General features: G+C 42.3%; 1 protein-coding gene and 1 long non-coding RNA gene across 2 annotated transcripts; one reads left to right on the forward strand and one right to left on the reverse strand.

Moving 5' to 3' along the window:
- Window positions 1-8,534: 8,534 nt before the first annotated feature.
- On the reverse strand, window positions 8,535-15,279 carry LOC142814793 (uncharacterized). Its single transcript, XR_012895098.1, has 2 exons — window positions 12,674-15,279; window positions 8,535-8,684 (listed from the first exon to the last, which is right to left on the reverse strand). It is a non-coding gene; the product is annotated as an uncharacterized LOC142814793 (long non-coding RNA).
- Window positions 15,280-20,644: 5,365 nt separating this feature from the next.
- Window positions 20,645-21,645, forward strand: LOC142814118 (uncharacterized). Its single transcript, XM_075892048.1, has one exon. The coding sequence runs from the start codon at window positions 20,829-20,831 to the stop codon at window positions 21,294-21,296; it is 468 nt and encodes a 155-aa protein (XP_075748163.1). The 5' UTR covers window positions 20,645-20,828; the 3' UTR covers window positions 21,297-21,645.
- The last annotated feature ends 734 nt before the right edge of the window (window positions 21,646-22,379 follow it).

Below are 22,379 nucleotides of genomic sequence, written 5' to 3' on the forward strand. Positions count from 1 at the left end.
AGCAAGAAAATACTTTAGCCACAAAAAAATCATTTTTTATTCAAGAGAAGCATTTGCATGTATAGGCTGGTGCACATGTATGCACTTATATTTTCAGAGGTGGTGCCGCTTCAGTGGCTCATACAGTACTCGCCTACTCACCCAATAGATGCAGCTTTGATTAATCCAGGCACCATGGTTGCATTTCTGTAGAAGTGAAATTCTAGAGAACCACGTCAGGTGGAATACTAGGGCACAATAAAGAACCCAATGGGGTTCAAATTGTCTGGAGCCTTCCAATACACTGTCTCGAAAAGGTCGTACTACTTTGTTAAAGTCTGTAACCTAAATTTAGAGGCAAAACTCTAAAGTAAATGATAACAGTACACTGATGAAGTCATGCAATAAAAGTTTGGACACAGCATGGTAGAGTTGACGTGTCAGAATTAATGGTGTGAAAGTATTTGAAAAGTGCAAGTAATATTGTGCAGTACCATTCAATTTGGTCTTTTGTTTGAATAACTCTAGGGGAATATTTTTTGATTGTTTAAAATTACAGCAAAATCTCAATAGTATCAAACAAACACGAGATAAAGGTATGATAAATATAATCCAAAAGGCCAGAATTTGTTAGATATAGACAGCAATCACTTATACTTTTTAAGGAGAGTCACCAGATATTTTAGGCCCATGGCAAAGTAGCTCCAGTGCGTTACATGCCACAAAAGTGCTACTGACATTCTTTTGGGCCCCAAATCTGAACGAAACATCGTAAATAGTGTAGTGCACATGTGTGAGTGTATGTGTTATGTGTTTATCACTGCATATATCATAGTTATCACCCAGTATCTGGAGTAACATGTCAGGCGAAAAGCCAGACAAACATCTACAACTCTCCACTAAAATGATACTCACTCTTCAACAGCTTTTTGCAAAATCTGGCTAAAAAATCACCAAATTTTTCTTTGTGTTTAAAACTTGCTCTGCTTGCTAATTTCTGTAGACGAAAATTTTCTTGCCTGTTCGTGCTAGTTTATAGCTTTTCGCCGACTCAGCTAGAGAGTATGAAACAACAATTTTCATTCAAAGGATGTCTATAGGATGCACTCGATAAAATGGTGCTTATGGCAAGCTAATGAGATAATGTAACTGTAAATAAATTACTTTTTTATGTATATAAACTCATTAAGGGATTTTGGCACGAGCCAAATTGAATAAATTTGTGAAATTCGATATTCACTGTAGAAGCATGTCAAAATAAAACGGCACAGATAATATGTCATAGCAGCCTGTTCAACATGCTATGAAGTAAAAACGATTAATGTGCTCAAGATATATCGACTGAAAAATAAATTCCAATTTCGCTTTTTTTTTAGAAGAAAGCTCAGTGTCACTTAGTGGACTAAAAGTATTCATAAAGTTATATATATTACCTAAAAATATGTGAAGTTACAGGGAAGTATTGTTTTTTGAACTCGAGAAATACTTTATTTTTTTTCAATTTTGTAACACTGTAAACTTTTTGACGATGTAATGCAAGTGGCAACACGCGTTCGCAACAGCAGCCTTCAGCCCCAGCCCACTGATCTGGGATGTAGGCAGTAAGCTTGGCATGTCTATGAACGAAATGGGGTTGTCATTGGCGTTTTATTGCCAACAGAGGCAATACAAGCAATGTGGTAAGAGAGTGACAACATCTCAATGAGCCATCCAGCCATTACAGATTTACGATCATAACATGCTACTTTCTTCAGAGGGTTCTGCAAATGAAATAGGTGTGTTTTTTATATTTATATAACAATAAATTAAATAATATGCATTTAACAAGCCAGATAGAGCACTGGTGCCATTCACGCAATATACTAATAAAAGCTGACCTTTTACAATTGTTTAACTTCAAGTGCAATGCGTTTCTTAGTGAACTTCTGTGACTTTGAATCAATCAATCATACAATCAAACGATCTCTCTCTCTCTCTCTCTCAATATATATATATATATATATATATATATATATATATATATATATATATATATATATATATATATATATATATATATATATATATATATATATATATATATATATATATATATGTATATATATATACCTATCTATCTAGCCGCCTACGACCTTGTGCACTCCTTAGCATATCATTAAAAGAATGTACACAACAAAATTGGTATACATACCGTTATACATTGATTGGTACACTCGCAGCCGTTTCATTACATAGATATATGCCAAATATGATATGACGAGATATTTTTGTGCAAATAACATAAATTAATGGTGTGGTAATGGAAAAACCATGACATGCATGTCACGAATGGGCTCACATGCATGTCACGTTCATGGTGTGCTTGCGGTTATTTTGCTATAGCTTGGTTTATACCAAAATTAATATGACGTGACCATAGGTCAGCAAAACTTATGCAGCTCATTCAGACTGAGGCTCACAGCTTGATCTGAGTTTGATTGAGTCGACTCGTGGGTGAGTTCGTCAACCTATGGACGTGACTGCATGATGAACATAAAGAGGAAATGGTAACATGTAAATTATGACATACAATCATGCACCACGTGATTTACATGCCGGGCTCTTGGTGTGCTTGCGGCAATTTCGCTAACTTAATATACAGTGAAATTTGCATTGCATACCACTGTATGATGACCATAAATGACATTTCCTAACATGCAAATCATAATATCTACGTCTTAATTGTACAGCACGGTTTCCTCCTTCCTGGATGCTTCGAATTATGCATCGATTCCTGTATACTGTGCATGGGATCTGCCTTTTCTTTTTCTTTTCAAGAAAAGCATCCTGCTCCTTGGGAGCCAAAGAATGTCATAAAACTAAAATATAGTCTAGCCTTATGACGCTGTTTATATTACAGCAACATGATGCACTGCGAGTGTCAAGGAAAGCTACTGTGCATGCTCCTCACAGCAGCCAACCCATGAGTGGGGCCATGTGTATATGTCAGGTTGTTAGAATGGCGTGTATGAATTGCTGTGTGAATATATATATATATATATATATATATATATATATATATATATATATATATATATATATATATATATATATATATATATATATATATATATATGTGTGTGTGTGTGTGTGTGTGTGTGTGTGTGTAACGTAAGAAGGTAGCGATAGTTAGGAGTTAGTAGTAGAGGTCGAGAAGGAAGAAGTGAAAATGGAATAAACACGGAGTATGAGCCAGGCCACGTCTCCGATTCATCATAGCATCACACAAGTCGACAGGACGCTATGATGAATCGGAGACGTGGCCTGGCTCATACTTCGTGTTTATTCCATTTTCACTTCTTCCTTCTCGACCTCTACTACTAACTCCTAACAATCGCTACCTTCTTACGTTACAGGATTCCCCCTCCCCCCGAAAGAAGTCGCGTCAGATGAACACGAATGAAAACTGAACATGCACGGCTTAGAACTGAACACTGTCAAAAAGAGAAGATCATTCCAAGTCCGAGGAAGTTTCCGTTAACACACTATAGCTTCACAGGAGAGGACAGCAATCCTGGGTATCAAGTACAGCTCTGGAGGGCGAGGCTAGCTGTTGCGCTCTGGACAACATAAGCATGCTTTGAGCGTGAAATCAGATGGAAACACAGCCGGTATTCTTGCGATGAATGAACGTGGTGTGATGGCTTTGAAGCATTGGCTGGATGATTTGCGCAGGCGTCGTGCTATTTGTCTTGATTGGAACCCATGCATCGCCACCCGTTTGCGTGCTTGTTGACCGAGGCTAGTGCGGTGATTTCTGCGTCCTTGTGGAATACAGGGTAGGGTTCGGCGCCTTTCTCGACGTTGTATGTCGTGTTGCCTGAGTCTTGATCTCGACTGAAGAAAGCTTACTCGACGTTCCTTGGGAAAATATCTTGGATTCGATGCTTTCTTTGTTTCGAGTGAGAAATCTTGAATATGTCGTTGGCTTGGTTGACACGTTTGTAAACGGCTTTCCATAAACCGCGTGTGTTCTTCCGAAGATGATTCCATTTGTCGTCGTCCTTGTTGGTATAGCCCTTGGAATCTCTGTTGTTCTTGGACTTGCTGGAATTGATGATGTTGCTGTGAAAAGACTTGAGGTGGCAGCCCTTTTTTACCATGACACTGACTTTCTGGGCAATTGAATGTGGTGTCGAGTGGGCAGGTAGTAGTCTCTAGGCTGTTGTGCTGCATTTCGGGTAATGAAGGTAATGCTTCAGAGTTGATAGATACATCATCAGGGGCTTCTTCACTGTTCACTGCGAGTGGTTCTTGCGTCTGAATCTGGATGGTAGGTTCAGGGCTTGGCTGAGTATTCTCCGAGCTCCACAGCTCTATCCCGACCATTGTGAGCGTGCTAGATGTGAGGTGGGCGTTGTGAGCGACGAAAGAGCCAAGTGGCGGAAAACCAGGAGGTAGCCCAATTGTGCTGGATGGAAAATAAGCTGATCCAATGTGTGAAGACTGATTTTCACTCTTTGAGTCGTCATGGCGTTGTTCGGCATTTTCCTCATGTGTCAGCTGGTCTACCATGAACAAGGCGTCCTTATGACACGAATAGTGACCGTTAGGAGCCTTTGAAGAGCTGCGTCGTAGAAAACCAGGTGGTGGACCATGTATGCCAGACGAAGCATGAAAGGCATCAGTAGGGTGAGCGACGTCTCGTGTCGTATGTTGAAGCGATGACTTCGGAAATGCTGACTTTCGCGCAGAAGGGATGCGCGCTTGACGGTTAGGTTTTTCCGAATATACGCATGGCCTTCTATAAGTAAACGCATGTGCCACTTCGTCTTGAGGCACTTGTCGATTCGCGCTGGACTTTCGAATGCATGAGGACTGCTTAAGAAATTGACGATAGTGTGCAGTTGTCTCTAGATGGTTGCCAATGAGTAAGTCTTGGTCATAATCATTAAAACGGGTAATCATCTCCTCTTTGATTTTTTGCCATGACTCGTCGTTCTCGAAAATGTGAATCAGGTAAAATTTGAATGCCTCACCAGTGACGTAGTCGCTGAAGTTCGTAACCATCTCCCGTTCCGACCAGGATGCAGCGGCGGCGTGGACCTCGAATAGGTTGAACCAGTCCTGTACGGGTCCGTCGTCCGCTGATCCGGTGTACTTGGGGATGTCGAGGTCAGCCGATGGTTCTGTCATGGTGCTGGTCGTTGTCCTTCTAGGCGATGATTCGGTAGTCAATGTATGGGCAGGGTGTCTTCTGTAGAACTGCGTCGATGCTGAGCGACTGATGAAGGGGCAGGCAGGTCTCCATCCTGTCGACTTGTGTGACGCTATGATGAATCGGAGACGTGGCCTGGCTCATACTCCGTGTTTATTCCATTTTCACTTCTTCCTTCTCGACCTCTACTACTAACTCCTAACTATCGCTACCTTCTTACGTTACATATATATATGCACCTGCAGCAATGTTTTTCAGTGTTCTGCTGTAACAATGCTTCAGAAACAGGCGGGAACTCTGGATTAGTGTCCACCGTGTAAATTTACAGGTGATTTTGCGGGTACATTTATAAAGTACATGTAGCTATAGTTCGTAGTATGCTCCATGTAAATTAACTGATACTTTTAATGTGCTGAACCAAATGGCAGCCGGTAATGTGATCTAGAGTCTGCAGCCTACATTTCCTTGGCGGAAAATCTTCGACTGCAGATCCAGCAATTTTCTCTCGTACACTGGGGCCACTTTAGATGCCAAGCGTGTTATGGTTGAGTTCAATGCTGTGTGCGGCGTGACCACCCTTGCTGCGCATGCGCGTCCCCTCCCCGTCTCTCTTTTCTCCTACACTCCCCCTTCTCTCGACTCGCACCATCGACGCAAGCAGCATCTGATAGCGAGTTCCTTGATAAAAAAAAAATGACTGCTAGCACTGCCCAACCGTTCACTGGCCACCCCGTATTAGGCACTGGATATTGACCTCCAAGGTAGTGCTGGTGATAGATTTCTCTTGTGCGTTGTTGAACAAAGAAAATGAGCAGAGTGCGCGTTATACTTAGTTAAAAATGTACTGAGGGTCTCTGCATTTAATAAGAGTCTTGTGTCTCTCACCCATTAGCAGTGATTGGCATGTTACAGAAAGAAACACCGGTCCATCACTGCGTGCTTAGCGCCTCGTCCCCAGGTTGATCTCCTGCGCAACGCCACGATGAGAGCCAGCGTCCACGGCGCCGCCTGTGTAAGCGTTAGCGCCCGCTGCTTCACACGTATGCATGGTTCCCTTTAGTGGGAGAGAGCAATTTTTCTTCCACCATCAGTTTGTCTATCGGCGCAGATCGCAGACTGCGCAGCTCGTAAGCAGGAGCCGTACATTAGGAATAAGCCCTGCATGCCTTACCAAATGCATCGCGTACCACGAGATTTTAAATATTTATTCCCCATCTGCAGCAGTTAACCTAAACAGCACTGCGCGCGCAATCAAAGCCACGCCACGTCAATGTATCTATATAACTCGGTGACAGCTAAGACATCATGTGCGAAGATGGCACGTGGCTAAGTTACTCAAGGACTCATGCAAATTCAACTTGCGATCAACCAGCTATAGTTCCCAAAGTGAGCAATTAAAGAAATGTAACAGCTATTATCACATCAGGTATTGTCTCTCACTCACATAATAGCCTGTCAAATGTGAGCAGCTTTAATACACCAACAGGTGCGTACGACGAATAAGGCATATATCCTTTGATTGCTGCACATCATTTACTTATAGGCTTTACCGCAACGCTTTCGCAATGCAGTGAAGCTTAATCATCTTTTGGTAATTGTCTTTTTGTCTGTTTGAAAAGGACTCGCCAAGATGCATACTTGGCCTGAGCAGTCGCAAATGCTTATTTTTGTTTGATGCACAAGTGGCCTGTGCATGCGTTCATTTCGTATCATGTAATGCTCTTCTGCTCACGCTGGCTTTACCGCAGTGCTTTTTCCATGCGGTGAAGCTTGATCATAGTTTGGTATTTGTCCTTTTGTTTGCCTGAAACGGACGTGCCAAGATGCATATTTGGCCTGAGCAGTCGCAAATGCTTATATTTGTTTGATGCACAAGTGGCTTGTGCATGCGTTCATTTCGTATCATGTAATGTTTTTTTGCTCACGCTGGCTTTACCGCAACGCTTTCGCAATGCAGTGAAGCTTAATCATCTTTTGGTAATTGTCTTTTTGTCTGTTTGAAAAGGACTCGCCAAGATGCATACTTGGCCTGAGCAGTCGCAAATGCTTATTTTTGTTTGATGCACAAGTGGCCTGTGCATGCGTTCATTTCGTATCATGTAATGCTCTTCTGCTCACGCTGGCTTTACCGCAGTGCTTTTTCCATGCGGTGAAGCTTGATCATAGTTTGGTATTTGTCCTTTTGTTTGCCTGAAACGGACGTGCCAAGATGCATATTTGGCCTGAGCAGTCGCAAATGCTTATATTTGTTTGATGCACAAGTGGCTTGTGCATGCGTTCATTTCGTATCATGTAATGTTTTTTTGCTCACGCTGGCTTTACCGCAATGCTTTCGCAATGCAGTGAAGCTTAATCATCTTTTGGTAATTGTCTTTTTGTCTGTTTGAAAAGGACTCGCCAAGATGCATACTTGGCCTGAGCAGTCGCAAATGCTTATATTTGTTTGATGCACAAGTGGCCTGTACATGCGTTCATTTCGTATCATGTAATGCTCTTCTGCTCACGCTGGCTTTACCGCAGTGCTTTTTCCATGCAGTGAAGCTTGATCATAGTTTGGTATTTGTCCTTTTGTTTGCCTGAAACGGACGTGCCAAGATGCATATTTGGCCTGAGCAGTCGCAAATGCTTATATTTGTTTGATGCACAAGTGGCTTGTGCATGCGTTCATTTCGTATCATGTAATGTTTTTTTGCTCACGCTGGCTTTACCGCAATGCTTTCGCAATGCAGTGAAGCTTAATCATCTTTTGGTAATTGTCTTTTTGTCTGTTTGAAAAGGACTCGCCAAGATGCATACTTGGCCTGAGCAGTCGCAAATGCTTATATTTGTTTGATGCACAAGTGGCCTGTACATGCGTTCATTTCGTATCATGTAATGCTCTTCTGCTCACGCTGGCTTTACCGCAGTGCTTTTTCCATGCAGTGAAGCTTGATCATAGTTTGGTATTTGTCCTTTTGTTTGCCTGAAACGGACGTGCCAAGATGCATATTTGGCCTGAGCAGTCGCAAATGCTTATATTTGTTTGATGCACAAGTGGCTTGTGCATGCGTTCATTTTGTATCATGTAATGTTCATTTTGTATCACGTTCATTTTCAAAGTATCTATCAAAATGCTGACAACGCTGTTTCACTGCCAGCAACCTTTGGCGTGTAAGAAAGGGAGCTAAATTTTCTCTCAGCCTGTAAACCAAGCAATTGCGGCTACTCGATGTGCGATAAATAAAAGACCAAAATTAAGAATGACCAGCTGATGTTGATAACAGGTGCTCATAGCAGCACTTTTTTGCTGTGCACTTGAATTCCTGTCTTATGTAATGTTATGGTCCGTGAGTACACAATGACACTACTACAACCAAGAAAAATTTTACTAACATTTATTTGTAAAATAACTGCTACAAAATAGAATTCTGATCCCCTTCTTAGTAGTTGCATAATTTAGCTAGAAGAAGACAGCATCATCCAACTTCCTGATGACTTGACAACAGGGTGAGTCCACAATGTACTGGACCTGTACAAGATGAAGAAAACAGATGAAAAAAACAACAGATAAATCAGAGTTTAAAAAATGGCACCTGAAACTTTCAACTTGCCCACCACAGCAGTGAAAAGACTCCTGTTGTCATACGTATTTTCTGCCTGTTGGTCCGCGGGCACAAGTGCCAGTCTTGTTTATTAATAGAAGCTGCTTAGCATCACTTCATTGCAAGACTTTTCTCTATCCGCCACCCGAGAACGCGCTCTGTACCGGTCAGGCTCCGCCTAGAGACTTGTGGCAGTGTGACCTTAATGTGGGCAATATATGCACAGACTTTGGTTGCTTAATTTGTAGCAAACTCATTGTGAGCAAATTTCATAGTTGCATTCATAAAATATTTGAATGTTATATTGTAATATAACACTAAAATGCTGAGGCTTTAGAGCATTACAAACTCAGCCTGCCTACATTAACAATCCCAGTGCCACAGGCATGCAAGAACTGCTTGCATAATCATGAATCAACTAAACCATTTTGATATATTGACAGGTTTTCAAAAATGACTATTTTTGAAAATTTTATGTTCATATTTTTCTCTTAAAGGGCAAGTTACTGTTGCTGAAAAGAAAAAAAAGCAAATCATATACAATATCTGATACTTTTTGTTTGCAGTTTACAGCTGCACATGGTAAAAGGCTGCATGCATGAGTATTTGCTGTGTGCCATTCATGGTAGTATTTCCGAAATCCTTATTCAATTGACATTTAGTGATCAGCCTATAAATTTTCTTGTTTTTTATTTTTTATTCCGTGCATTAGATATGAATATATTTTAGTTCAGGAAAATTTGCTCAACAAAGGGAAGTTTTCTACTTTTGGCAAAAAAACAAAACAAAGCAAGAACTAGTTCTAGAACTTTTATGAAAGAGACAGGTGTGAGGTTTGACGTGATGAAAAGTCAATAAAGAAGGAATGCCACAGAAAGGATTGCCTCAACAAAGGAATTTGGTTCGTTGGGGTAACATACATTTGGCAATGTTTTTATGTACTTCTAGTTAACGCTCCACCACTAGCTTACAACAAGGAAAAAAAATAAGGTGGCGCATGCAGAAAGTTAACTCATCACATAATGTGAAAATTTGACCCAGAACAAGAGAAGGAACAAAGACGAGTGCTCACCTCCAACAAGATTTATCTTGAAGAGCAAACATATATACTCTTGAAATGCAAAAAATAGACAAATCATTCAAAAAGCCCACAACTGCCATGCACGAAAACCTTACATCCTCAGCAAAGACAATTCGTTTTGACAAATCCCTAGAGACAGAGTGAGAGAAAGTACTGATGCAGTTCAGCTCTAGTCTACAAATCTTTTTCGCCACGACAATTTCTCTTGTTTTTTTTTCCCAATGATAATGGTGTCACACAAAAGTGGTTTGGAGCCACACCTGCTACAGTGCAAGGCCAAGAAACGATTGCGACCATTCTTGAGGTTACAAGGGTGTTTATTGCGGCACGTGTGGCTGCAAAATGATTTTGCGGGACATCATTATTGCTGGAAGAAAAAACAACAAATAAAATGACAAGAGAAATTATCGAGGCAAAGAGGATTTGTAGACTAGAGCTGAACTGCATCAGCACTATGTCTCGGGCTTTGTCAAATTGTCTTTTTTGAAAATGCAAGATATTTATTTGCGCATGGCAGTTGTGGGCGTCTTGAATGATTTGCCTGATTTTCACATTTCAGGAGTATATATGTGTTTGCTCTTCAAGATAAATCTTCTTGGAAGTGAGCACTCGTGTTTGTTCCTTCTCTTGTCCTGGGTCAAATTTTTGTGCTATGTGATCCGTTATGCATTACCAACATGCCTAACTTCATACTTTCGATCCCTGAAGTCAGTCCCTAAAGGGCCACTCACCAGGTCCCATAACAAACTGTGGAAGTTGTGTATCTAACGGAGAGCATTATACCGTAAAAAGTTTTTCAATCGGTTCATTACGAGCTGAGAAAACAGTTTCTTCTTTTTTTAACAGCAGGAAACAAGGATGAAAGGAGGCAAGCTCAAAACCCTTGCCACTCCCCCGTGTAGCATTCACAAGCCAAATCTCTTTCCTACCCTCTCCAGCATCCAACCAAGAGGTCACGTGCACATGACGTGCTCAAACAAGCCCAACCCTCGAGCGCGCGAGCGGTGTTTTTTTGTTGACCAGCATTGTATTGTGTCTACTGCCTGTTTTTGCGACATTGTTTGGAAACGCTGGCTTTGATGCGGTTGAAAAGATGAGCATAATGAGTGCTCGAATGCGCAGGACCATTAATTTCTTTTCCAGGACAGGAGTCTGCTTCATGCAGTAACCGCGGATACACAAACGCATGCGAAACGCCAGCACATTAGCTCGGCATCTCGTTGGAATTCACGGGGAAAAAATGCAAAAGACAAACGCATTCTTCTATTGCGTCTCAATATGTATCCCAAGTTTTATTAATCTCTTCAAGCAACAAATTACATTAACTACGCATGTCACGTTAAATAATTTCCGTCATGTCACGTGCCACTGTTGGCAGCGTCAGAGCACAGTCGTATACATATAGGACCAACGTCACTGCACTGCTGTGTATGTAGGGCGATTCATACTTGCACATCATAACCTCCTTCTCTGGGGGCGCGACCCAAAAAAAAGGGGGAGAAGCGTTCGTTTTGAAATTTGACCTATTTCCACGTCGCATAGAGTTGCAATGTTTGGCAGACGTGACCATAAACTCCCGATGTACGCATTGCACTTGTCAGCTCAAAATCGCCAAACCCGGTGAGTGGCCCTTTAAAGAAAAGCAAAAATTAGACGAGGAGACATGAAGAATGCTTAGAAATTTTGCCATATGTCTACACCAAAATGGAATGCTATTATTAATTAGAAGAATGTATCTTTTCCTTGGCAACCAGCAAACATGACTGAGAACAGACGAATACTTTTTTGTCCAAGTTAGCTGCTAAAGAGCCGAGACAAGCTCCGTGAAATCCTCTTGAACAACTTGCACAAGTAATGTCCCATACTACCCCACTATATTGTGGTTGCCGGCAGACACAATGTAACTTGTAAATACTATCTCTTGGCTGTACGCGAGCAGCCATGGAGTTTATGAGGGGAAAGTCTTCGATCATACCATTCTGTATGCATTGCAGCAAATGTTTGCGTAGCATAACTTGGTTAAGGTTCAAAGTTTCTCGTTTTCTGCCTGACGCTATATAATACATGTTGGCAATTGCAAACAAGCCACAGTCAAGTGTGTTGCACTGGTTTTGTGCCTTCATTGTTTGAATGGTTAATGTTGGCGATTGTAATTTTAGAATATGACAGATTTGCCTAACAGCGTCAGGAGGGGTATCTTGATCAATTGAATCATATATAAAGACTGTGTTTTTGTCCGCACCAACATTTGTTACTGTAAGCCAATGATTGGGGTTCTGAACATGCAAGATTTGAACGAAAGGGCCTTTGATTTGAGTGAATTGTAAACATCGGCCCAGTAAGACATCTTGAAAGCCGACACAAGTAGGATACTTTTTCTGAATTAAATACTGTGCGACATTGATTACGCTATCTGATATGGAGGTGCCCTGTACCAGAACATTTAAATCTGCATCTGAAAGAGAATACCGTTCGTAGACATTTAGCATGTCTACTTTAACAGTTGCAAGGCCTACCTTTTTTACTTGATTTGGGAAAAATTTACGCTTGACAGCTCTCACTTTTTTTGGCCGCCCCCTTCTTGCTTTAACCAAAGGTACCACAAGTTTTGTACTGTTAGAATGCCCAAGATAACTTGTGGCAGTAGTTTGTGCTAATTGAGCTGGTGCAGCCTTTATGGCTGCTGAAGTTTGGTTACGAGGAAATGTGGTTAAATTTCTGAAGAAAGCCTCGCAGGACGAAAGTTTTTCCATTAACTCCTTCTCACCACAATTAGATAATACGTTAGCCACGGTTTTTGACATTTCGCAAAGACTCTTATAAGCATAAGTATACTTCTCTTGTGCAGTGTCAAGCTTCACACAGGGTGGTGACTGAATGCTGCTTGTTACCACTGGTGTGGCACTAGTGGTTGTGCAGCTGTCACTCAGGAAATGATCCTTGCACCACCTGTCTGGTATGCAAGCCTTGTCGAAAAGATCTTGCTTAGTAAAGTCACGCACTGCTAAAATATGTGCACAAGGCAGAGTGTACTGGTTATAAAAAGCACATGTGCAAGAAGCCAAGCACAATGAAACACTGTACTGTGATCTTGGTGAAACTACAACATAAGAATTAGGAGTGGAAGTTACTTGATAACTTACATTTTTAAACTTCTCATACTGCTCTAGTACTTTACTTGTAGCCTCAGAAGTGCAATTACGGGACAATTCTAGCTGAAATGGGTCATTGAAATCATTTATGTTTAGGTTCAGCTTCATTTCTTTAAGCTTAGAGAACTGTAGAGATAAAGAATCATTATCAATGTAACCTACCAATGCTTCTATTGCTTGAACCAAATGCATGCTTGAAGAGAGATAATTTTTAATCTTTTGATTGTGGCACTCAATGCGATTATTAGTATTATTACCAAATGTAGGAAGGGCTTGCCGATATGCATGTACCCACATTTCCTTACACAAGTGCCAGTTATGCATATAGTAAGAAATGAAATCTGTGCAAGTCATAGCTTGGAGGTTAGCAAGCTTATCGAAGTAGTCTTGCTCAGTGGGGGAATAAACTAAGCTTTTTAAGAGAGGAACCAACTGATCACGTTGCTGTCTAGCTTTTTCATTAACCTTTTGCTGGAAACAATGCAACACATGCCACGTACACAAAAGTATGTTAGAATTAGGAAGAATATTGGTTAAAATGCGCAGTTCATTGAGATCTTTATCAATCGTCACTACTTTGCAAGCAGACACAACAAATGGGTTGAAATCTACAAACTTTGTGAACATGGGCTCAACAATTTCAGTCGTCTCATTTCGTAAGAAGGCATAACACACAGGTCTCCCACGACCACGACCATCTTGAACTAATATAGAGTAAAGAATATAACCCTCAATATTCACTTTATACGTTCCATCAATAAATAGAATCTCTGGATACTTTTCCAAAATCTCACGCATGTGCGTTGTTTGAAGAAATATGAATTGCAGGTTATTATTTTGATTCATTTCATAGTGAATAACCCAGTTTGGATTATTTTTTAGCAAGGTCTCTACCTTCTCTAAAACCATTTCACCATGAGCCTGCTCATTGCGGATAGGAATAGAAAATCGTTGCTTGTAATTATTAATGTCCTTTGTAGTTAACTTCTTACCAGTTTTTTGCTCGACCAAGTTTTTAAAATCCTTTGCGCCAATATTACATTTAGCTAAGTCAAAGAATTCTTCTTTTTCTCCATGATTCAGGAGCCTCTTCTGAGGATACAAACCATAATATTCTGTGGGATGGTTATGCTTAGCTTGTAGTTTAGTTATCTTGTAGTGCAGAGTAGGCGATTTACATAGGCTTACCGATACTGTCATTTCACAGCCAGTACCATTGTAAGCTTGCTTTGGTCGCTTTCCTATCCCCCTGGGCTTTATTGTGCGACCGTGAATGCAGCTATATTTAATTTTAATATACTCGAAGTCCTTATCTTCTGATGTGAATGGACTTTTATTACTCTTATTTATCATGACTACATGCCTGCCCTCCCTGCACCACTCATCAAAGCTTTTCTTAAAAGAAGGAAAGTTATCAAATGTTGCATTTAAATAAACTTTGCTACCCCCACCATATAGTGTATTTACTGAGTTATTGAGGATGGTTGGGTTGGCACCAGTGTTTACACAAATAGCCTGGGCACCAAGGCTGACAGGCCTGCTTCTGGATGTCAAAGCAGCCTCACAATACTTGTACTGCACAGCTGCAGTGCACCCAGATTCCATAGGGTCACCAGCCTCTGTGCCAGGATCGCGCTCAATTCGCATGCAATCCCGAGTCAGTGCTGGTAGATGGCTTTTGCAGACAGAAACCTCGTTCACAGCGTCATTCGTGACAGATTCACAGTGAGTCGCGGAACAAACTGAGCAGTCTTTCAACTGCTTGCTAGGAACACGCTGCACCTTTTTAAAACTATCACGAATGACGTTGTGCGAGACACTGGCTCGTCCTTCAGGCTTTCTACCACAGACAGTGGAAGAAGCAGACTGAATCTGTTTCTGGCTCACAACTGCTGTCATAGGTGAAGTGGACCTGATGGACTTGGCAGCTGTCACAGCAAGAACTTTGCCTTCACTGTCTGCACACAGTTTAGAGCTCTGTTCTTGCTTGTGCAGTGCCGCAGCCTTCCGCCGGCTCTTCTTTGACTGCACCAGTTTCCACTCACTGTCGCCACACTGGCCGACAGCCTGTGGCACAGCTGCTTTTCCAGCACTGGCCTCCTCTTCCCCCACAGAAGAGCGCACAAGAGCACTCTCATGCTCCTGTGAGGCTCTCCTTATTTTCCTGTCACAAGTGGTGCTTGCACCTCGACTAGGGATCATTGGCTGAATAGGCCTCTCCCCAGTGTTTCCCTTGCATGGTACACTTGTGCCATGGAAAATCGGGGAAGGCAGGCTGTCCCAGGTCCACCAAGCCTTGCTTCCTTTGCAGCGAACGCGGACACCGCCAACGAGTGTAAAGCCAATACCATGAATGGTACTGGCCAGTTGGTCAGTGTCGTGTCTCTGCATGAGAGCACTGCTGGTTTTCCAGACAGGAGCTGGTGCAGCGGAAGGTCCACCTACTGCTGGAGAATATTGAACTGCATGCATACCAAGTGCTGGAAAATCGACTACCAAGTTGATGGAAAAGTGCTCCTGCCGAGCCCACCCACTCCATGCAGATGCCTTGGACTCCTTTTAGGACTGTTGGATGTGTCTCCTCTCTAGTTGGGTGGACAAGGCACAGGCCTCACGGTACAGGAAGTCTGCCAGCACCTTGTTGCCAAGCCGGCTGGGGTGGACACCATCCCTGCTCAGGAATCCAGGCCAGCTGTCCACAAGACTATCCATGATAGTGAAGCCCCTCTCCAGGCAAAGCTGTGCGAGTGCGGCATTCACATTCCTGTAGTGGTCATTCAAATGACAAACATCACACAACTGTTCTTCCCCTTGGCGGTACCGATTCTGCCCCCGAGGAAGAATGGCAGAAAAAGCTACATGCAACGTGGGATTGCTTTCGATGATTCCCTGAGCGAGCTGGCGATATTTGTCCATGCACATGTTGACACTGTCAACAGTGTTGTTCGTGCCAACATGTACAATGACAACATCAAAACTGGCCAGCTTGTCAGCAATCATTGAGAGCAAGTGCTCAATCCTTATTCCTCTGTGTGCGGCAACGCTAACAGACAAGCCACGGCGCGATGGGAAATACTGGTCGACGTATTTCACCATTGAATCGCCCGCTACTAACACACGCGTCATGTTGCGCACACTTTCAATTCAGAATTACACCATGAAAAAAAAAGAAACAAGAAAGTGAATATTTAGTCTAAAACACGGCTGTCAACTACGCAAATGCACTACGACACAGATACGAAGCACGTTAACACGGATGACCAAAGAAAGGGCCACGCACAGATACTGCTAAATCAGCCTATACGCGAAAAATCACAAAAATACGTATTGGGATGGATATAAACAACGTTAGTAAATATAAAATAGCAGCGAAAATAAGCGGTTGAGCTTAGATGAAGATGATGTTCGAGGCTTGCGAATATGTAGCAGAACAAGGCCTGTAGACAGCTCGCAGAAGCAGCAACCAGCCGTACTCCAGCAGCAGCAGCAGCAAGTGAGCGTCTGCTGGCCAGCTGAGCCACGTTCCGATTCGGTAAATTCGAACAACGCGCTAATTCGGAAACGACGTATGTCATGACAATTTTTGTGACGTCACTTCCGTGCGGCGCAGCAGCCAGTTTTGTGTGGGGATGGCTGGAGCGCCGCGCGGCGCAGCAGCCATTGCCAATTCTTTAAGCCTCTCTGGCTAAGCCTCTTTGGTTGAACGGTCAGCTGCTAGCCGCATTCGCAAAGAAGTGGTCGTCGACATGGCAAAGAGTGTGCTTCAAGATCCATTTCTGGCTCAAAATCTGCCGTGGAAGTACATCGACGATCTACTGATTATGGATCTGCTACAGCCGCAGCCGCGGAGGAACCTTCACGAGAACGGCGTGTTGGATATCGACGCCATCGATGGAACCACCTTCTATCGTAACTTCAGGTTCCACAAAGGCGATTTGGATGACTTGATCGCTGGCCTGCTCATTCCCGGCGAAGTGATGAGTGCGCAGCGCGTCCGAGTGTCAGATCGCGAGGCTTTGTGTATGACACTGCGGCGCCTCGCTTATCCAAATCGACTTTGTGACCTGGAGACGATATTCAACCGCCACAGCTCCGTGATCTCAAGCGTGGTGTCCAAAGTAATGTCTCACATCGAATATTATTTTGGACACCTGCTTGCAGATCTCACAGTCCATGGCTGGATGAACCTCCAGAACCTGCAACTGTTTTCACAGGTAAGCATGAAAGTCGATCGATTTTGTGCGAATATCACTTTTTTTTTTTGTACGAAGCAAAGTTGTAACATGTCCAAAAACTGGCAGAATATCCATAGTAGCTGGCGTGAAAGTTGAAACGACAAAATATGCCACGTTTATTTCAATTACTGATTTCAATTTCGTTGCATTGCGAGTCTACTAAATTGGCGATTTTACGGCATAACACCAGGACGCTGCAGTAAAAACCTTGGTTCAGGCTGGTTAAATTCATTAAAATGCGTCTGTTCGTTCCTCGAAGTTTAAAATGTTCAGTTCGCGTCGCAGCGAGTTTAAAAGATATATTCGCACACGCTGAGAGAATACATCTGTACTACAATTTTGAGCTCAGACAAACATGGGCACATTCCAGCGATCACATTACATGTAAATGTGGCAGCTTGTGTTGTTTTTGCAGCCTGTTTATTCTTTTGCAACCCTGTTTCTACTGTGGAAGAAGACAATTACACACAAAAAAACAACAAACAACAGGTCAATGAGACCACAAGAATGCAGTGCAATGACCTCTTGTGCGAATTATTTCACCGGAAATCCTTGATAAAGTTGTTTGGATCCATCCATAACGGTATTCCGTGTGAGCCATGTATGTAATACAAATATTACCGCACCGGTAACACTTGTTTCAAGAACAAGAATGAAAGTAGAGCACCCATTATGTGAGATATTGGCATCAAACAGCTGTGACACTGAGAAAGGAAATATTATGCTAGCAGACTCATGTGGCAACACACTGAGGCTCATCGAGACTCTGGTCAAGCTGTGCATCTGTGTTGGTTGGTGTCAGCAATAAGTTGGCGAGTTTGATTTCAAGTGAATGCAGTGGAGAAAAAACTTACTCATTTTGAGTCCGAGGGGGAAATTTTGAGCGAGTCTGAATCGGAGCAAGTGCCCAGAGCAAAATATATCTTTCGAGTGAGTCTAAGCGAGCTCCAATACTCTGGCTGGCTTCTCATTCTACGTTTACCTTTATATTTGTTACTAAATTGCTACTGTGCATAATGTTTATGCTTTAGGTACTCCTAATTGTTGGCCTTCTAATGTGACATGAAACATCATTTGCATTTAGTGTCCTTTTAATTCAAGGAGCACAAGTCTAACTGTAAGTTAGGAGAGGCACGCATAATTCACCTTTCAATTATATTGCATATTGCAGTGCGTCTTTGTGAAATGTTAAGTGAAAATGTTTGTCAGTAATGGATTCAACACTGACGCACTGGGCACAGCTTGTTCTTGAGCACCAATCTCATGCTGTGTCTGCTTTTATCATTGAGTAAGCTATGAATATGAATGCTTCTAGTAAACTCATAAGTGTGCTTCACAAAAGCAGCAAGCATCATAAACAATAATTGCTACTGCTTTCTCACATATGGTTACTGCTAAAATAAACAGACATCATTGTTATATTTGGCACTGTTTACCTTTTTGGAATATAGCCTGGTCCAAAAAGGGAAATGTCCATGTTTATGTATCAATCCCCCGTTACTGTAACTGCCACTGTGATGTGCACTCCTCGACTGCTAAGAACGTCATTTGTTATTTTGAGTTAGCTTATTCACTGCCTGGCATGAAATGATTCAACTTTTGATGCCCCTTAGAGTTTTGAAAGACAGAGTGAAACTCTGCTTTCTGTTATGGTAGGAGTAAAAAGCAAAGTGCCCTCTACTGCGGGTGGTGGAGACAGTAGCGTAAAACCAGTACAAGAACAGCTAGAAGGCAAGTGAAAATATTTCGTTTGGTCACGCTTGTTGTTTGTTCGTGTGTCTCGGCTGTCCATGTCAAGTAAAAGAGCAAGGACAATGTTTTTTACTAAGATTATATATGAAAACTGTACTTGTGCATAAATGCTATTGGCAGCTGCTTCATCTGTTCTTTTGTTATTCTTTTTAGGCCGTGCACCAGAAAGGTGCTCCACTGAAGAACTGCTGGGGCTTCATAGATGGCACGGCACGACGAATTTGTCGGCCGTCTAAGCTTCAGCAGGAGCACTACTCTGGGCACAAGCGCTTCCATTGCCAGAAATATCAGGCAGTTATGTGCGCCAATGGAATTATTTGCCAGCTAGATGGCCCATTCAGGGGACGGCGTCATGATGCTGGTAGGTGCTGCGAGTAAGGTTTTGCCTTTGCAGAAACTCTGCTTGTAGCTGTCAAATGACAAATTGTCATATCACAAACATACCTAGGTCATAGCTCATGCGCTAAGAACCTAGCTGAACAGTGAGCTTTTGGTGTAGTGTTATTGTTATTTTTCTAGGGCAGTATAATGTCAGCATATTGAAATCATATTTTTGACTTGCAGATGGCAGGCAGCTATCCTGTGAATAGATATGGCTAAGATCACTGTTAGTGCATGAGGAAGCCTCTGTGGCACAAGCACATAGAACACTGTTTCAGTTTTAGGACAGTTGCTGAAGGAAGCAACCGCAGTAGGTACGTAGCTGCGATTGCCACCACTCCCCATGCATTGAGAATAAATTACTAATAATATACCACTCACTTGAGTTAGTTCTGAGAAATATTTTTCAACAATATCGATGAATAGGTCTCCTCATCTAAAAGCCATCTTAATGTTTGACCGTGTGGCTGAGTACAACTCCTGGATTTTTTTTGTGTGTATGTGACCACTGCTTCACAGTCAGCTTAAAATAATTGCATTCATGTAATTAAATGTGATGCCACATGGTCAGTGACATTCCAAAGGGTGTTCATGCACACAGTTGCATGAAGTACAGATTGCTGAGAAAGAAGGCTACTTGATCTTGCATAATCTTTTTCAACCAATTCATCTGTATATATAGTGACTACCAAGATCTTTTTCAACCAATTCATCTGTAAATATAGTGACTATCAACACTGTAAGCCAAGATGCCATTCCAGCTACCAAAGTTTTCGTTTCACAGTACACCAAATTTTGCAATAGCATGAAACCAGACTTCTCCGCTGTGGAATACAGTTGGGAGGTGAATGTTCTGATTTCAACATTAACTCAACATTACAGGCCACATACAGGTACTATGTTTGCATCAGCATTCTTCACTCCACTTGCGCTCATTACTAGGAAACCATTGTTCATAATTCAAAAAGTTCTTTATTATTATTTTCTTATAGGGTTTATGGTAGTGCAGTTAAATATTCTGATGATTACAGTGCAAGCTAAACATTTCTTTGTTACATGCCATGCAAAAAAGTCACACGTAGTATTTTCACATCTGTCACACAATAATCTAATCAATTGCACTGTATACTGTTCCTTAAACGATCTGGTAAATTTAACTTGCCCAAATTGCTTCAAGATCCTACAATGTGAAAAATTACCTCCTTTCTTGGAGCTGGCTTCAAGGAGACTTTGTCACTTGCAGCCATGTGTAATGAACTTCCCAACTTTTAACGTTTTAGCTGAAATATTAGTTAGTTTGCTAGAAAGTTGTTAGATTAGCTTAAATGGCATATGGTGTCAAATGCAGGTATGCAGCATGTCTGGGGAGAAGACATGGTGTAGAGCCAGCATGGCATTCTCTGCCATTTTTTACAACCATGTTGCAACAAATGGACACAAAAAATACTGTCGACACTGAACCTTGTGTTAATGCTGTGCACTGACACTCATGCATCAGCCAAGTTCTGGCATAAGAAAACTTGTGACACCTTTTGTTTTGTTGCAGGCATACTGAAAGACACCAGGCTGTACGAGAACATTGTCAAGGTAGCCAGGGGTAACAAATATGTCATTTATGGAGACCCGGCCTACCCATTAAAGCCTCTGCTCCTGAAGCCTTATGGAGGTGCCCGCTTGCAGCCCTACCAGGCGCACTTCAACAAGTGCATGAGCACTGTACGGCAGGCTGTTGAGTGGGGCTTTGGTAAAGTGGCTGCAGACTTTGCATTTGTGGACTTCCACAAGAACTTGAAAGTGACGTGTCAGAGAGTGGGAAGGATGTACAAGGTCGCAACACTTCTCACCAACTGCCGCACCTGCCTGTACGACAGCCAGGTGTCTATGTACTTCGGCCTTGAGCCACCCTCACTCGGTGACTATTTAGTTCCTTTTAACTGATCAAATCTTATTCTTTCATTTTATTTGTTTTCAAATTACTGTATTAATATTTTTTTCTTTATACACAAGAACATTTGATTTGTGCAGAAAGTCTAGTGTCGAATGATGTTATGGTATTGTATTCAAGTGCGTGCCGTGATATGACCCTGATATATTGATATGTGGGGTTTCACGTCCCAAAACCACCATATGATTATGAGAGACGCCGTAGTGGAGGGCTCCAGAAGTGTCGACCACCTGGGGTTCTTTAACGTGCAACCAAATCTGAGCACATAGGCCTACAACAATTCCTCCTCCATCGGAAATGCAGCCGCCGTAACCGGGTTTCGATCCACGATTTGCGGCTCAGCAGCCGTGTACCTTAGCCTTTAGACCACCACTTTGGGGCGTGATATGACAGTGGAGGACATTGAAAAAAAACTGGAACTGGCGTGTAGAAGCAAACAGAATTAATAAATGAAATCCTACTTGGAGAAAACCACGGCTATAGTTCTGAAGCATGAGAAGAGAGGGAAGCAAATTAAACTGAAAAAAGAAGAACTTGAGGTGGGAAAGCAGCAAGCTGACAGGCCATTCATCTCAGTCATTGGGTTTTCTGATATGAGCCAAGGCATCTATTTTAGTCTACCAGAGACCTGAGCACCTGTTGTTCTTGGCTGTGGGTTGCTGGTGTGCTGCTGCTGCTGAGAAAACGTTCATGTACCCTTGGACTAGTGTAAGCAGTCGGGCTCTGTGCCAGAGCTCAGATTCTGCTGGAGTCCAACAGAAATCTATTGGCCGCGAGATTGAGCAAAGTCGTCGCCTGGTGCATTGCTCTGTGCGTCGTCTGCTAGCCACGTCATGCTTGTATGTATGTGCGCGTACGTCTTGGAAATTTTCAAAGTGTGGTTTGTCCAGTCATGTCAGTGCGAGTGTAACTGTTTTACCTATGCCTATAACGACGTACGAGAGCATTTTATTTTTCGAATGCTTATGCGTTGTAATAAGATCAGCGAGTGCAACTTTCCAAAGTGCCGTTTATTGTCGTTGTACCCTCCATTCACCAGAATGATTTCAGAGTGGTTGCCGCTTTCTGTTTCAAGC

Source organism: Rhipicephalus microplus, chromosome 4 (assembly GCF_043290135.1).
Source record: "Rhipicephalus microplus isolate Deutch F79 chromosome 4, USDA_Rmic, whole genome shotgun sequence".
NCBI lineage: Eukaryota > Metazoa > Arthropoda > Arachnida > Ixodida > Ixodidae > Rhipicephalus > Rhipicephalus microplus.

What these genes read in the sequence shown, in the direction of transcription:
- LOC142814118 (XM_075892048.1), top strand. Translation starts at nt 20,829, where the DNA reads ATGCTGTGCACTGACACTCATGCATCAGCCAAGTTCTGGCATAAGAAA.